The sequence below is a fragment of the Chrysemys picta genome, chromosome 8, assembly GCF_011386835.1.
Source record: "Chrysemys picta bellii isolate R12L10 chromosome 8, ASM1138683v2, whole genome shotgun sequence".
Lineage (NCBI taxonomy): Eukaryota > Metazoa > Chordata > Testudines > Emydidae > Chrysemys > Chrysemys picta.
In genome coordinates this window covers 105479805-105497537 of record NC_088798.1, presented here as the reverse complement: position 1 = coordinate 105497537, position 17733 = coordinate 105479805, and the positions used below count along the sequence as shown (strand labels likewise).

The 17733-nt window shown below is 43.5% G+C and overlaps 1 protein-coding gene across 1 annotated transcript; it reads left to right on the top strand.

Moving 5' to 3' along the window:
- The first annotated feature begins 1036 nt into the window (after window positions 1-1036).
- Window positions 1037-15845, top strand: NMUR2 (neuromedin U receptor 2). Its single transcript, XM_005295779.4, has 4 exons — window positions 1037-1942; window positions 9945-10029; window positions 11642-11767; window positions 14742-15845. Exons 1-4 carry the CDS (start codon window positions 1223-1225, stop codon window positions 14999-15001), a joined length of 1191 nt encoding a protein of 396 aa, XP_005295836.1. The 5' UTR covers window positions 1037-1222; the 3' UTR covers window positions 15002-15845.
- Window positions 15846-17733: the final 1888 nt, after the last annotated feature.

Here is a 17733-nt window from a genome sequence, read left to right as displayed (position 1 = left end):
CAACTTATCAGTTTCCACATAGCTTTTTTCTACTCCCTGGTTCCAACCAATTAAACTTACTGCATTACAGAAGGATAGTTCTAACTGCTATGTTTGTTTGTTTTGAAGCAATGTCTGTGTTATGCTAGTTCAGTAAAGAATTGAACATTAATAAAGAGATAATTGATCTTGTGTGATACTGTCAAGCACTCAGGAAGGTGTTTCTGTGGCACATGTAAACACATATGCAGGAGGCTTGTTATTGTGGAGAAATCAAGAGGTGGTGTGAATTGACAGGGATAAAGTGTGAACTGATTAGAACCATGCAACAAAAGTCAGACCAGGAAATACCAAAAATCTCCTCAAAAAAGAAACTTTTTTCTCCATAGATTTGCAGGCCACAGGGCTTCTGACAACACAGGATCAGCATCCAAACTATGCTCCTAGAAACTAAATGTTGTCTCTCAAAATGCTCGTGCCCAAAAATACCTGATATTAATAACAAGGACAAATACAATCCTTTGCTGGGACCAAGCAAAACAATTTCATAGCTTAAACAAATGCAAGCATGAAGAAGCAAGCTTGACTAATTCTAGCTGTTGAACTACAAAAACAGATCTCTATTGAGAGAAAAATCAGTCTATTTGCTATTGCTTGTTGCCATAAAAAGCAGATTACTAAAATCAATAGTGACTTAGAAATCTGTCCCTGGAAAAAACAATAATTTTTCTCTGTAGCTTCCAGCTGGAGGTAGCTTTAGTTAACTTTGTAAAAGCTTTTAGACTGAGCTTGCAATGCCTGGTCTCTCATACTGTGACAAGAACAAGGATCTTGCAGCTGGTCTCGCATCCAATATTTCAGATTCACAGTTCTATTCACGCCACATTTCTAATTCAGTAAATGTATCAGGCAGGGCAGCTGATATGAGTAGCCAGGACCTCCTTTATTAGCATATAATCTGATGCATATAGCTGGCCAATGACTATGTGTGAAAGGAGGGGCTTTCTGTCTAAGGATTCCTCACAAGAGAACAGCTGTTATAACAGCAAAACCTCAGCTGAGTCCAGCCGTATACACTCACTTATATCTCTGTGTCTTTGTGCTGTCAGGTCCAGCAGGGCATCCGTGTGTGGCTCTCTCTTCCTTTCTCTGTTTCTAGAAGTGAGGAAATTGCAACAGGCAAGCCTTAGCTAGCCCGAGTAAGACTGGATCTGAGTCGAGATACTTTCCAACAGAACCAACAATGGACTGGGTCACTAATATCTCCTGGTTTGATCACCTATCTGTGAAGGAGGAAGTTTTCAGGAGATACTTAAACAGCACCGAGGACTACCTAGCCTTTTTATGTGGACCCAAACGGAGCCATCTGTTCTTGCCCATGACCTTGGTGTATGCCTTGATTTTTGTGGTTGGGGTGACGGGCAACCTTTTAGTTTGCCTGGTGATCCTTAAGCACAAGAACATGAAAACGCCTACCAACTACTATCTCTTCAGCCTTGCCATTTCAGACCTGTTGGTGCTGCTCTTCGGGATGCCCCTGGAAGTCTACGAAATGTGGAGCAACTACCCCTTCCTGTTCGGCCCGGTGGGGTGCTTCTTCAAGACAGCCCTCTTCGAGACTGTGTGCTTTGCCTCTATCCTGAGCATGACCACGCTCAGCGTGGAGAGATACATAGCCATCCTCCATCCTTTCCGAGCCAAGCTGGACAGCACCAGGAAGCGTGCCCTGAGGATTATCATCGTGCTCTGGATCCTCTCGGTCCTCTTCTCTCTGCCCAATACCAGCACCCATGGCATCCTGTTGCAGTACTTCCCCAATGGCACGCTGGTCCCTGGCTCGGCTACCTGCACTGTGGTCACGCCCATGTGGATCTACAACTGTATCATCCAGGTCACTTCCTTCCTCTTTTATGTGTTACCCATGGCTGTCATTAGTGTGCTGTACTACCTGATGGGGCTGAAAGTAAGTCCAAATTCAACTGTGTTCCTTCCTTGTGTAAAAGTGCCCGCATCGGCTGTCTTTCCATCCATAGACAAGGGAAACCATTTCAAGTGGTAGCCCCAGGTAACAAGGTACCAAATTCATCCCTGGAGTAACACCACTGTAGAGTTAAAACAGCTACCCAGGGGATAAATTTGGCCAATATATTTTAAGTGTCATTGTTTTAGGTCTCAATTGCCGTTTACTGTAATATGTATTAATTCTCTTCCTCCTCCCTCCTTCCCCTCCCCCGCACATTTCCCCATTTTTCAACAAACAGAAAATGTAAAAAGAATAAAAAGGAGGGTGATTGTCGTGACAGAATCTTATGCATTATTTGCCTCTCCCTCGCTTGTGGCTTTAGAATTTCCACTGCATCTTTTCTCTCTGACACAGGCAGGCAGTAACTGTGGAAAGAACAGCGTTGTAGCCGATATTCTTTTATTAAAAATTCACGTGCAAACTGCCATAAATCGATATGCTGCTTCACTACTGCAGACAGCACGTTCAGCAAACGATTTCTTTTCAGTGAGTGAATTTCTAGGGAGACACACATTATGCTAGTATTTCACATCTATACTCCCTCCAGACACTAGAGTTGCTTGTGAAGGAACATCAGTGTATGAAGATGGGGTGGGGGGGAAGGGAACAACCTATATCTTACTGTACTAATGCACCTTTATTCACTGCACAACTAAGAAATATACTGCTATTAATACTGGGTGGCTGTATTATTTTTTTCTATTTTTTTAATATAACTAGTAAATTTGAATGTAACTTTGGCTGTAAGGCAGAAAAAACTTCTGTGCTGCCTTGCACAGAAAACCTGGGGAGGCACATAGATGTATGGACCATGACACTAATCGTACTAAGAACAAGAATCAGCAGTCGAATGTTTGTTGCCATGTTAATACATCGCCTCAGCTGTCTACTGCTTTGTGTCACTTAAAGGGGGAAGAAAAGACTCGCTTGCAGCATCAGTGACAATCGATGAAGATAAACAGCCTAAAACTTATAGCAAACCGCAGAACTTTGAAGGGGCAAATGGGTTACACTTCTGCAAAACTGCAATTTAGTGACTATTGTGGGGTCTTTGCACGGTTTCACTCAGTATCTTTACCTGCACTTCAGGGCACACTGCGCACTAATTTCTGTTGTCTTGATAGTGTAATAGCTGAAAAGCTTAAAACGGGGAATGAAAGCTTTTGCTTCACGTAAAGAACTGTAGCTACTCACCATTGCCCCAGACACTGCAAGTCATCATTCAAAGCACAGCTCACACGCACAGATTTATGAATGCTCTGTTCTGTCTCTACCTCATAAGGGCTGGGTGTCCATTCAATTATGCCTATTTACTTTGTTTTATGCTCATAATACACCGCTCCATTTTAAGCCACGTCTATCCCTGGCGCAGATCAATTGGCTTCAACACAAGTTATGTCAGGGCAGAATGTTTAAGTTTTAAGGGGAGGGGATTGACCAACGGTCCAGTGAGATCATTTTCAGGCATAGATAATTTACATCTAGTCAGTGATGAGCATGAAATCAGTTAATAAATCCAAGGGTTTGCCCCCGTCTGAGCGTCGTGTGCTTTCGGTAATGCTGCAGTGAACATTTTCAGAATTGACCCCGGAGAACAGCTCAGGCAATATTGAGGGGGAAGTTTCCTTTTAGTTCGGAGATTCTCAGCCAGTGCTCTGGAAGAGGGACAACTGGAGAGTCCAGCTGGTTCTCTCAGCCCTGCCCAAACCCTCAATGGTAAGGAATACCCTGTGATACTGCATTGCAGGAAGAACGAATGACCCATGAAGAAGCAGCTCCGTAAATCCACAGCAGGGTTGCAAATTGGCAACTGTCCTGCAAAGTTGACAACTGTATTTAAAGTAAAAAATACCTCTCTCCTTCACTGTGAAATGCCTGCCCCATAGAACTCCTCCTGACTCGTCAAACTGGTTACCTCTACTGCCTGGGTTTGATTTCCAGTCTGGGTTGCTAACGTGTGTGCTACAGAGACCTCTATCCCTTGTGTTGAAAGAAAATGCAGCTATCACTTAGAGTCCAGTCTTGCAAGGTGCTGAGTACATCTGGAGTACAGTGTCCAGTTTTGGGCCCCACACTACAAGAAGGATGTGGAAAAATTGGAAAGAGTCCAGTGGAAGGCAACAAAAATGATTAGGGGGCTGGAGCACATGACTTATGAGGAGAGGCTGAGGGAACTGGGATTGTTTAGTGTGCAGAAGAGAAGAATGAGGGGGCATTTGATAGCTCCTTTCAACTACCTGAAAGCGGGTTCCAAAGAGGGTGGATCTAGACTGTTCTCAGTGGTACCAGATGACAGAACAAGGAGTAATGGTCTCAAGTTGCAGTGGGGGAGGTTTAGGTTGGATATTGGGAAAAACTTTTTTACTAGGAGGGTGGTGAAGCACTAGAATGGGTTACCTAGGGAAGTGGTGGAATCTCCTTCCTTAGAGGTTTTTAAAGTCAGGCTTGACAAAGCCCTGGCTGGGATGATTTAGTTGGGAATTGGTCTTGCTTTGAGCAGGGGGTTGGACTAGATGACCTCATGAGGTCCCTTCCAACCCTGATATTCTATGAATATCTCCTTCACAATGCAGTGTGCCCTCAACACAGCCACTTGCAGGACTGATCTCTTGCTGAGTGGTACCCTGGCTCAGTTGGGAACCTGTCCTGGTTGCTCTAGCCAGATGGCTCTTGAGTGCAACAGGTAGCTGGAAGGATGAGGAGGAGAGACTGTGTCAAAGCGGGAGGTATGATGGGAGCAGCCGTAAGGAACTGACAAATACACAGTGGAGCCACTTGAAAAGAAAAATCCCTGCTGTAGAAGGCATTCGCTCAAGATCCCTGCCTTTCAAATGAATGGAACACCAACAGCGTAGTCAATATGAACCTGCAGCATGCTGTACCTTTCAATTTTGTGTTGTTGCTAAAAGTATTAAGCCTATATTCAGCCATTTATTTTTAAGTAGAAATCTCCATTGAAATCAGGGGGGATTTCTGCTTATAAATTGATGGCAAAATTCACTGGAGATACAGACACCCACAAAGACAGTTGTGTGTGTTCTGATGGCTCTGGTGATTGGTCAGGGCATATAAAACCTTTTGCTTCTGCTTTGCCTGATCGAATTCTGTGCAGGTCAGTAGTAGCTGAAAGTTATTGCTATCTGATGATGGTTTGATGTCATGGAAAATAGGTTCAAAACCTCAAAAAAATTCTCATGGGACAGGAAAGCTGTTTCCCACCCTGCCCTTCTCAGATGCTGTTGACAGTGGATATATACGTGACTTTACATGCAAGATCATAGATATACCTCTGAGCCACACAGTCATAAATGCAAGGCAAATTCTGACGGGATCAACCTGTTCTGAGGTAACCACATAACACCAATGTGGTCACCAAGGGTAGGTCTACACTTACCCGGTAGTTCGGCGGCAAGCAAATCGAACTTCTGGGTTCGATTTATCGCGTCTTGTCTGGACGAGATAAGTCGAACCCGGAAGTGCTCGCCGTCGAATGCAGTACTCCAGCTCGGCAAGAGGAGTATGCGAAGTCGCCGGGGGAGCCTGCCTGCCGCATCTGGACCGAGGTAAGTTCGAACTAAGGTACTTCGAACTTCAGCTACGTTATTCATGTAGCTGAAATTGCGTACCTTAGTTCGAATTGGGGGGTTAGTGTAGATCTGCTCCAAGTCTCTCTGTGGGAACATATTCCAGGATTCTGTCCCTGATCCCCATGGCCATCAAACAGCATGCTGGGAAATGATGTCAGGAGAGCAGTGCCAGGAGATTAATGCGCACAGTTATCTGATGCATATTGTATGCAAAACATTTTTGCAGGTTTCATTGCCGAAATAATTTGTTGAATATAAATCACTCAACCAGCTCTCTATAAGCTGAGCAAATCATCGGGGAGGGGAGGGAATACTGAATAGCTTATGGAGGTAGGGAAAATACCACCATCTATTAGCAGTGCAATCAGGGTGATAGAATAACTCTCACATCACAAGACAGTGTCCCCATCTGAGAATCTCCCATAGATTCATAGATTCTAGGACTGGAAGGGACCTCGAGAGGTCAGCGAGTCCAGTCCCCTGCCCGCATGGCAGGACCAAATACGGTCTAGACCATCCCTGACAGACATTTATCTAACCTACTCTTAAATATCTCCAGAGATGGAGATTCCACAACCTCTCTAGGCAATTTATTCCAGTGTTTAACCACCCTGACAGTTAGGAACTTTTTCCTAATGTCCAACCTAAACCTCCCTTGCTGCAGTTTAAGCCCATTGCCTCTTGTCTTAGCCTTAGAGGGTAAGGTGAACAAGTTTTCTCCCTCCTCCTTATGACACCCTTTTAGATACCTGAAAACTGCTATCATGTCCCCTCTGTCTTCTCTTTTCCAAACTGAAGAAAAAAGCTTTTCCATGACTGAAGAGACACATTGGGCCTAGGAGGCATTCCCCTACCCCCATGGTTGCCAGTCCTCTGCCACCCCCAGACCCTGGAGAAAGTTTGACTGAGGAGCCCCCAGCTGGACCCTGTCTCTCCCCATCATGGTAGCTATGAAGCCTCAAGAGAACCAGCCAGTGGGAGGTGTAGTGGTCCTTGAGGATCTCCGTTTTTATAAAGTGACCCACAGAACATTTTTTTTGGAGAATTACTGTTACAAATCTTGACCTGAGGAAACCATCACTAGAGGGAGAGGATAGGTCTGTTTCCATGCCTATCCAGTCCCTGGACCTTTAGTTGATACGGCCAATTGCTGTTGTGAGAGACAAGGTGGGTGAGGTAATAGCTTTTATTGGACCAACCTCTGCTGGTGAAAGTTACATGCTTTCGAGCTCCAAAGGGCTCTGCTTCCTTCCCCAGCTCTCTAATGTCCTGAGACCAACACAGCTACAACACTGCCAATTGCTGTTGTGACATCTGTCCACCGGAAATCAAACTCCACCCACCCAATTCACATCACACTGGTGCTCCTAGACGCCATGTTGACAGAGTGTTTTATTATTGCATAGACAGGCAGGCAAGGCTACCAAACTTTTCATCAGACGACAACAACTTTTGGTTACTACTAACTTCGGTCAGACTTGAGCCAGTGACCTACGGAAGAATGGTTCCAGTGCTTTCAGTGGACTTGTAACAGAGGGCAGAATTTCACACTATAACATTTGCTGCCTCGTAGAACATACTCCAATATATAAATATATGGCTAAACCCCATTTCTGGTTCCTTGCTCCACACATCTTTTATTTTCTCAGAGCATCTATGTGGAATTCGTTTTCAGACAGCTGAGCTAATCTCACACATGGTTCATTGCATTTAATGTTAGCATTGACACGAAGATGACAAGAATGCATGCAAAAGCCCCTACTCCATCTATCTAGTAGTCATTTCTAAGGCACACATCACGGCATTTTCTCCCTCTTGATGGCTCAGTTATGCCTTCTCTTTGATCATCCCACCACAACGCAGTGTCCCTGGAGAGTCTGAAGATCAGGCATCACAGTGCTATCAAAGCCACTGCATAGAAGAAAAAACCCCACATTTCTATGGTTTATTACTCTGTCCTAGCAATACATTCTCTATGGCTTTTGAGCATTCTTAAAATAAATGGCTGTTGAGACTGAAAAACCACTGACGGGAAACTAAAGTTTTTAATCAATCTAAGCAAACATTTATGAATGTTTACGTATGGTCCATATCAATCAAGTTTATTCCTTAAACAACTTTGATTATGAGTAAAAATGGCAAAGAAAATAATGAAAAACATGGGAAAGTTAAGTTGCCTTGACGTTGCATAAAATATTATCTATTTTCTTCCCAAGTGTGAGTCCTACCTTATAATTGATCAATATAAAAACATGCCTGTCTTTTATCACAGTTAAAACACTCTTGACAAATGTATAAGATGTAATTAATCATAAAACATGAAACAGAAAACTAAAATGTAAGAGGTCAGGTAAAAAGATGAAATATCCTCTTCTCACGGGAATATTTTATTAGTTCTGTTATTTTTGGCTTCTGTCTCTATGCATATATTTTCCCATATAATAAAAGCTTAACTGCCATTCTGCAGGTACTGAAAAATCTTCACTAAAAAAACCTGACTGAATAGTCATCAGTTAAAATCAAAATGTCTGGGTCCCAATTAAATGGTCTCTACAGATGATCTCAACGATAGCAGGTTGAAAGTTTAATGACAAAATACTTTTCTGTCAGAAGACGCCATTTTATCAGAATGAAAACATTTCACGGGAACAGGTCAATTTCAATTAAATTTTCTCTGGGAAAGTATTGAAATGAATTGTTTAAACTTTGTCAATTTTGTACCATTTTGTTTCAAGTGTTATTTACATTACTAATTTGTATAAAAATATTATATATTTTATATTCTAATGTCTCAATGTTAGTAACATGAAACATTTGACCTTATTGAAAGGAAACATTTTGACATTATCAAAATCAAACAAATGAAAGATTCAGCATTATCAGATCAAAAGTTCTGGTATTTCTGAATTGAAATGATTTGGAATTTCTGTTCTGGGTGAAATTTAGAAATTGATACTTTTTCTTCTAATTTGGAAAGAAAACAACTTTCAAAATGTTGGAATTGCCCATGGGATGGAAATTCCATTTTGCAACCAGCTTTACTTCCAAATAAAATCACATCAAAAGTGAGTTTCCCTCTGATTGACCAGTTAATGACCCGTTCCTCATTAAACCATCTGATCTCAACTCTTTTCATCAGAAAAGCACTCCAGTAAATATTAGATTATCAAGAGTTAATTGGGATTAATTTTAATCTCATTAGTCATTTTAGTCTGGAGTAGGGGGAGATAACAAGTTGTCTCTGTTTGCTTTATCGCCCCATTTTTGTTGTTTAAAGGCCCAGGGGAATCTGCTCAGAAAGTATTAACTTTTTTTGTTGTAAATGATTGGTGTGTGTTTGAATCTGAGCATGTGCTGCACGAGGGTTCTCTGCTTGATGGAATACAAGGATTCTACTCATCAAATTAATTCCAAGCAAATTAGCCTAAACAGTTAGGGTTTGATTCAAAACGCATTGAAGCCCATAAGTATCTTTCCACTGAGTCCTTTCAATCAAGCCCCTAGTCAGTATTTTCAGATCACAGGGATTTTAGATGATTGCATAGGACCCAGGAATAAAATAGTAGTGGATATTTTGCAGGAAGACAAAACAAAGCTGAATTTTAGTAGATTTTATAACCCGAATCCTACTCTATACCAGTCAATGAGAGTTTTGGTGGTTGTTGTTTTTACAAACTGACTTAAAAGCATACTTTGTATGTACATTATTTGAGATCCAAAAAATCTATTTGTTTTTAACCTAAATGTTCACTAAATTTTTGTTTTGCCAGATTAGACATGGGGGAAAAAAGAGAACCTTTCATCTGAACCTTTTGCAAAAACCAAACCAAACCAGCACATTTTTGCAAAGCCCAATACCTTGATTTGCCCATTCTAGTAATGGAACAAAACTAAATCCTTTTATTGTACCAGCCACATCCTTATTCTGAACTTTCTTGGCTCCAAACTACCCTTGATTTAAGGTTGATATTAGCAAAACCCAAACCAAACTGGCAATATTTTGTAAAAGCAAAAAATTGCTCCTTGGCCTTTCTTCCACAGTGTCCAAAGTGTCACTCCAGGACCAGCACTAAAGTCAGTTAAAACAAAATGGTTGTCCACAGATACAACATCTCTTCTTCACTATAAGCATGCCTGAAATCACTAAGACCCTTCCTTCAAAGGCAGGTTGAACTCATTTAATGTCCTTTCTAAACCACCCAAATAAGTAGCACTGTAGAGCAAGATTTACTTAACTCAACTTTCCCAGAGCAGCTTACCATAGAATTGTCATGGGGAATTCTTAGTGTGGCCAGTCGGACTCCATACTGCTTCAGAGGAAATCATGTTTCTTTCCCTCTTTTTCCCCTGGCCAGCTGAGAGGAGAGAAATCTTTGGCCGCTGATGAAATGGCTGTGAATATTCAGAGACCATGCAGAAAATCAGTCACCAAGATGTTGTGTAAGTAATTGGTCCTTTTTTCATATGTATTATTTAACATGGGGAAGAAGGTGCAGAAAAAGGAAGGTGCAGAAAAAAAACCTAGAGAAGTTGAAGGTGAAGTCTGGGTTTAATTCACAGGTGAAATATGTTTGATGAACAGTTCACGTTAACTACAAACAACCCCTTCCCTAATTATGCCTCATTGGATATCTCTGATCCAGAAAAGCTTAGATAGGGGCTTATAGACCATCGGACTGATGTTCATTGGGATATACATGTTGGGTTCCACGCCTGGATTAGTAGAGGGATTTTCCCATCATGGTTAAGGTGAATTAGCAGCCATGTGTTCAAGAAGGTTGCACAGCAGCTGCCTGTGTTATATTCATCTCTAACCTGTGCTATTAGCCATGTGTGACTGATCCTGCATTGTCCTGATGAGTGCTAAAATTCACGATTGTCCCCCTTCCAGCAATTGCAAACTTCTGAAACAATAAATAAATACATACGTGTTATTTACATATAATCTTTCCCTAAACCCTCCAGATGCAGGTTGGTGAATGTCTGTTGCACAGGCATCACCTCCCCTGGCATCATGTGCTGCACCTTTTTAAAGACAGCTCTTGCCAATCTACATCCATCATTTACCCTTGCTTTCACTCATCCCAACTTCTATCAGGTCCTCAATGTTTCATGGCAAGATGTGGAGCCTCACGCAGGCCTACCACTTGAGCATCTGAGCTCCAACAGCCTTGAAAGCACAAACATCACTCCCTAACTTTGGGCTGTCTTTAAAACATACACAGCCAACCTCCGCTACCAGGCAGGCCCTGCAGTCGGAACAGGAACTACCCAAGAAATCTAAACCACTCAACACTTTCCAGGAAATAGCATCTCCCGGTCAGAAGGCTTTGAGACAACTTTAACTCACCATTTGAAACCTGGCACTGGTATTCTGAATTCGGCCGGCATTTCTTTCCTATCGATCTGCAACGCCAGTTAGTCTGTGCCAGCAGGCTCAGACGACTGAGTAATCCAGCTGGTGGGGAGGGAAAGAGGCAAATTCTTAACCTGTTTGGTGCTGGGCAGCATGCCAGGGATCTCAATGGATGCAACCCAGTCTGAAAATCATAGGACAATCCCTTGGGTCTGACTCGCCACCCTGCAAGTTACAAGCAGCGCCCCCTGGAAATTAGCCGTGAGCTTTGCTTTTGCAGTGAGAGAGGGTGACCGCTCAAGAGGCCTTCAAGTAAGAGCCCCAATGATAGCATGAATCCTGCTGGCTCCTCCAAAGTTTGCTTAGGGTGAAGCGCCATATAAGCTAAAAACCACCTAACTATTATCAGCTCCACTAGAAACTTATCAAAGTATTTTAAAAAATCAATGTTCGCTGACTGCAGACTGGAGAGAAATTGATTGGAAATTTCTCTTTCAGTCTGCAGTTAATTTTGCAGAGAGCATGGTAGACAGCAGAGGGAAAAGCAAAGCTTATGAACCAGCTGAGATGCCCATTGGACAAATGCTTGTAACCACCTAGGACTTTTCATCCTGCTTACTGAACCCAATTCAATCAATGCAAAGTAACAGGCCATATACTTCTGTAATTCTCTCTCTTTTCCTTTCTCCAAATCAGTTGTTCTAGTGATGGTATTTGCCATATGCTGGGCCCCATTTCACATCGATCGACTCTTCTTCAGCTTCGTCGTGAACTGGACTGAGCCGTTGGCCAATGTGTTCAACCTGATCCATGTGGTGTCAGGTAACTGTTTTTATTGGGGTTTGCTAATCAGTAGAGCTGGGGGAAAGAATTTTTGTGAATAGGGGTTTTTTCAGGCAACCTGTGAGTAAATTATTCAGAAATATATTGATACTCACATGTTATTCCTTAGTTATTAGAGAGACAAGGTGGGTGAGGTAATATCTTTTATTGGACCAACTTCTATTGGTGAAAAAGACAAGTTTTCCAGTTACACGGGTCCTTTCCTTTTTCTTCAGACCTAAAGAAGAGTACGGTGTCGATCAAAAGCTGATCTTTTACCAACAGAAGTTGATCCAATAAAAGATATTATCTCACCCACTTTGAGTAATATAATTGAGGAATGTTTGCAGAGTTCTAGCTGTTTTGGTCCCAGAATATTTGAGAGACAGAGTTCTTTCCAGTGTCTCCATTAAATAGATTATACTTTATTATATTTGTGCATTCAAATGGGTGATAGGTGTTTCACAGAAACAAGTCAAGATGCTGTCTTTGCCCCCCAAAAGCTTATCATATAAAGTCAGACATGATGTAACACATGGGGATAATAAATAAATAAAATTGGGGAACGGAAAAGGAAGGACAAGGGTAGCAATAATACAAATGCATGATTGTTCTCTTGAACCAAGTCTGCATCCAGCTGCTTCTATTAAATGTTTTTTCCTTGCATTAAGGGTACTGAATTAGTTCACTTTATGTAGACAGTATAAAAAAGGAGAGACGAATATTATGACCCATATTTTGTTCTCAGTTAACGGATGTAAAATTGGAATGACTCCATTAAGTGTGGATGCACACTGGTATAGCAGAGCAGAATTTGGACCCATATAATACAAGATACCATAGAATCATAGAGTTTAAGACCAGAAGGGACCACCAGATCATCCAGTCTGACCTGCCGTACATCACAGGCCACCAACAACAACCAGCCACCCGTACACTAATCCCAACAACCAATATTAGACCAAAGTATGACAGCCTGCAGGAGACTAGGCTGTTATGTGCCACAGGCAGAGCACAGGAAGGACCAAGGTGCACCAGTCAAGGAAATAATTAAGTGAGAGATACCCAGATACACCAGGCAAATGACAACCACTCATGTGTTGCAGAGGAAGGCAAAAAAAAAAAAACCCTCCAAGGTCACTTCCAACCTGACCTGGGGGGAAATTCCTTCCCAACCCCACCTATGGGGATCAGTTAGACCCTGAGCATGTGAGCAAGAATCAGCTAATCAAGCTCCTGAGAGAGAAAGAGAGTGCTCAGTGCCATCTTAGAGCCCTGGCCCTCACCATCCAATCTTCCATCTTCAGCCATGGCCATCCCTAATGCTTCAGTGCAAGGAGATAAAAAACCCTCCCAGAATACATCGGTGCAATATAATGTCAGTGCAATCAGACCCAGTTATAGCCCAAAGGCTTGATTTTGCCCATGTGTTGCTTGTCAGAAAGATTTAGGGCTCCGCTTATTTACACAAGTGTGAGTAAGGGTTGTACAACTGGGCTCACAAAGAGAATGGCCATAGAGTAGTGGTGTGAGCCAGCAGTCTCTCCACTGAAGACCATGCAGTTACTCTGAATTTACACCAGTGAAACAGAGGGCCAAAGTTGACTCTTAACAGTTAGTTCTTGCCTAACTTCTCATTGCAAGGGACTTCTAAAAAGTATGTGCTGTCAATGGGTCATATCTTCTCTCCCCTGTGTGTCAAGTGGTACTTCACCAAACACACCCAAATTATACCTTAGCCAACAGGGCACAGTGGGTACCCCCCATTAGAAAACAAGGAGTGGAAAATGCTAATCAGGGAGTGCAGCTGAAAAACATACCTGTGTTGAATGATCTACTTTGCACCTCCGCTGTGCTGCTGGCAGATTCAGAGGTAAGTAAGGCAACAAAGCGCTGCTGTCAAATATACCGCCCGACAGTCATTAGTTCCCAGAGCATGCAGTACCAAACAATATCGTGCAATCAACCCCCACTAGCAACGGGGCTTGTTCCTGAAGTTCAGCCTGGCCTTCATTGCAAAGCTTCTCAGGGTCTGATAGCTACTGTTGGGGATTGTGTTTAATCTAAAAAAGGTGCTAAAAATCCTGAAACGTCCAGGATGCTGCTGGTTGTTTGAATACTCACAAATGATGAAAACTAGGATACTGCAAATCATAGTGAGCCGAAGTCAGTGCTTTGAACTCATTAAACTATTCACCAATCAACGCCGTTGCTATTCAATCAGCTCTGATGTATACATGGTAACAAACATGTTCTCCTGGAGGATTTCTCAGCCAAGCCATGAATCTGATCAAAACTACAGACTTTACATTCTCTCCCCCAGCTGAGGTTTATGACTAAGGTTTTACATTACTGCCAGCAAGAACATTAAACGAACTAGTTTCTTCAAGAAAGGTGTAGCACAGCGGAGATTCACCCCTGTGGCGCCTCCTGCTGATCGTCCTGGGGAATTAGCTCTTTGACCCGGGAGTGCCCTCTGCAGGCCAGTGATCTGCTTGCCATTGGCCCCCATGTCCCTCTTTTATACTGCTCCCTCTGGCTTCCCTGGCCTTCTTATAAGGCCCAGTTGCTTGGTTTGGGGCGTGGCCCCAGCTGCAGCCACTTCCCCAATCAGCCAGGGTTTTACTCCCTGGCCCCGCCCCAGCCCTCTGCAAGGTTTTTCCAACCCCTTCCGGGCTGGAGCGGTTGTTCACCCCGCTACAAGAAGCATGATCTTAGCCTGCCACGGGAAAATGTTGGCTGTGCTTCCAAAGTGGAAATTAGGTGACCGACACAGATTCAGTATTGATGTTGGTTTTTCAGGAGACTTCCTTCATAGTTCAGATTCCCCTTCCTCCATTCTTCTGATCTTATTGTTTTCTAGTGCCTTTGGAGCTGTATATCTCATTGTTACATTAAGAAGTAGAGACTCTCTCTTCTGAGCATATTCTACCCACTAATTAGATGTCTCCCATGCTTTGTTTTCCTCTCTTAGGTGTTTTCTTCTATCTGAGCTCCGCTGTGAATCCCATCATTTACAACCTGCTTTCCCGTCGTTTCAGAACGGCTTTCCTCAATGTGATCTCTCCCCGGTGCGGGCGCTGGCGCTCCAAACACCCCAGAAGTGAGATTCCAGCCCAGCAGAGCATCTTCCTGGTGGGGGACCGCAATCAGGTGGACTGTGCTGAAGACGCAAGCTCCCTGTGCATGCACAGAACATCTGTCTGTAGTTCTCATCTTTCCACTGGCCTATGACTTTATTTAGTGCTATGAGTGGGACAAAAGTGAATGAAAATAACTTTTTTTCTTAAAAAAAAAAAAAAAAGGCCTGATAAGCAGGTGTCACAGGGTTTGGGGTGCAATCCAGACCAGTAAGGGGTTGTCACCTCTTCCCCAGTAACCCCGGGTGCCTCACTATGCTTTGCTGCTGTAGCTCCCAACTTGGGCTGCTCACAACCAGTCTACCAGCATGTAAGTTGCACCCTTAGGCCTGGTCTACACTGGGAGGGGGGGTGTCGATCTAAGATACACAACTTCAGCTACGAGAATAGCGTAGCTGAAGTCGACGTATCTTAGCTCGACTTAGAATCACTTACTTCGCGTCCTCGCGGTGCGGGATCGACGGCCGCGGCTCCCCCGTCGACTTTGCTTCCGCCTCTCGCTGAGCTGGAGTTCAGCAGTCGACGGGAGAGTGATCGGGGATCGATTTATCGCGTCTACACTACACGCGATAAATCGATCCCCGATAGATGGATCGCTACCCGCCAATCCGGCGGGTAGTGTAGACGTACCCTTAGTGTCTGTGTGCTAGACAGTCCTGGTTCGGCAGCTCTGATCCTAGTAGCTGTCTACAGCCCCACAACATCTTTGCTTTGACAAGTTTCTTATTTTCTAATGCCAAAGCTGACTTCAGCTTTGCTAAGTGTTGTGGGATGCTTGACATGGGTGGACAGAATTGTGGGAAGAGCATAATACATTCAGATAACATAACCTCCCAATGCTCATATATATGTATAATGTATATTACATTAATACCATGTGCATAATGCCAATTAATGTGGTGTATACTACACCTAACATATATGTATTTGCTAACATGTGGGAGGAAGGGGGGAAGTCCTTTCCCAACTAGCTCCAGTACTAACACCATGAGTAAGGGGGAGCAGGATTTCACCTGAAGTATAAAAACAAATAAATTATTCCTGTCATCTTGAGAGCAGATATGGTGGTCATGACTATTCTTGATCCCTCTGAGTCTGTCCCCCACTCCAGCCACTCTGGGGCTCCAGAAGGGCTGGGAAGTTGCCTGGAAATGACCGCTGATTTCGCCGGTCTGTGAAAATCTCTAGGTCAGATAAAACCAGCTCCTACAACACTCTTTTCCTGGCCTCCAGCTCACAGGGCACATCCCGGGAGGATGGAGTGTGTTCACCAGTAATCGCAGCTGTTACAACAGCCCTGTGGGGGCATAAGCAAGAGTAGCTCTGAAGTGGCTCTAAAGTACACCAGAGACCATCTTCATGCACAGCTATCTCTGGACTGAGGGACCTTGGCCCAAAAATGGCATAAAACCACCTTTAGTCTATCAATCTTCTGAGATGCCTAAGTGCAGCTGGGATGCAGCCTAGCCTAGGACTGGAGGCAGAAACTCTGCATGATAAATAATAGAATATCAGGGTTGGAAGGGACCTCAGGAGGTCATCTATCCCAACCCCCTCCTCAAAGCAGGACCAATCCCCAGACAGATTTTTGCCCCAGATCCCTAAATGGCCCCCTCAAGGATTGAACTCACAACCCTGGGGTTTAGCAGGCCAATGCTCAAACCACTGAGCTATCCCTCCCCCCAGCCTGGTACTATGTCGTATTTGCAGATTCCTGCTGATTATTCTCAAAATGTCTAACAGCCTTTCCTAGCTCTTGAGGGGAGATAACAGGATGCACATGTAAATGCAGAATTTGTTCTGTCATTTCATGATAACTGTGTAGCTGCCCTGCTGGTATATAGTAATTACAGGTGGCTAAATTTGTCCCTGCTGGTTTAATTCCTCTGATTTCAGTGTTGTTAAATCAGGGGTGAACTAAGCCCAAGAGGTCTAAGTCTGCCGCAGCAATGGGATTTTTACTTGACAGTAGCCACAGGTTTTAGCCTGACTTACAGCATTGCTTCTGTGCATGCCAACCAATGGCCATTTCCCAGTGCAAGACTGTGAAAGGACCTTGTGGATAAGGGTGGTACTGTTGTATTTTTATCCGTCTGGTCTCAGATTTGGGACAGTTGTATGTGACCGGAGGAGCCATGCAAGATCACCCCTGAGTGGGAAGGTTTGAGGGCTAGGTCCTGCCAGTCACGGGAACCTCCTGTCATTGCAGATACTTCACTTTTTAATGTATTGCCACTTACAGTTTGTTCCACTGGTCAGTCCTTAGCTATCATCAGGTCTATGTCAGGAGAACACTCCTCCTAGAGGTCTAAGACCAACATTAGGCTAATTACCACCATGAAATCTCCTGAAAGCTGGAGATATTGTATTGGAAAGTACTCACGAATGCACACTTCAGAAGCTTAGTGAGATCAGAAAAGAAAATGTAATGAAGAAAACGGGGACTTTTATAAACGGTTTCACTTCAGCTGAATACAAGTGTTGCTGGGAAACACGAAATTCGGGGAACTTTTATGGGCCTCAATCTGAGCAAATCGATCAACACCACTGAAGTCAACGGGGCTCAGTATGGGCACAAGACTCCCCGGACACAGATCTGATTGTAGGATCAGGTCATATCGTGTTTCACAAGGGGAACCGAAGTGAATCAAGGAGAACCCTTTAAATGAAGAAATGGCCTGGAGTGCATCCAAATGTTGAAGTTTCTAATTGACCTGACTGTATTTCAGAGAAATACCTTGCTTGTTCATTATTACACATGTATTAGAGCTGGATTCAAGCCACGGGCTTGGAACTTGCTGCCACAGGAAGACAAGAACTTAACAA

Excerpts from the sequence above, each read along its gene's own strand:
- NMUR2 (XM_005295779.4), top strand. The coding sequence starts at position 1,223 with ATGGACTGGGTCACTAATATCTCCTGGTTTGATCACCTATCTGTGAAG. Across the intron at positions 1,943-9,944 it reads ACTACCTGATGGGGCTGAAA|CTGAGAGGAGAGAAATCTTT; the intron begins GTAAGTCCAAAT and ends TCCCCTGGCCAG. Across the intron at positions 11,768-14,741 it reads CCTGATCCATGTGGTGTCAG|GTGTTTTCTTCTATCTGAGC; the intron begins GTAACTGTTTTT and ends TTCCTCTCTTAG.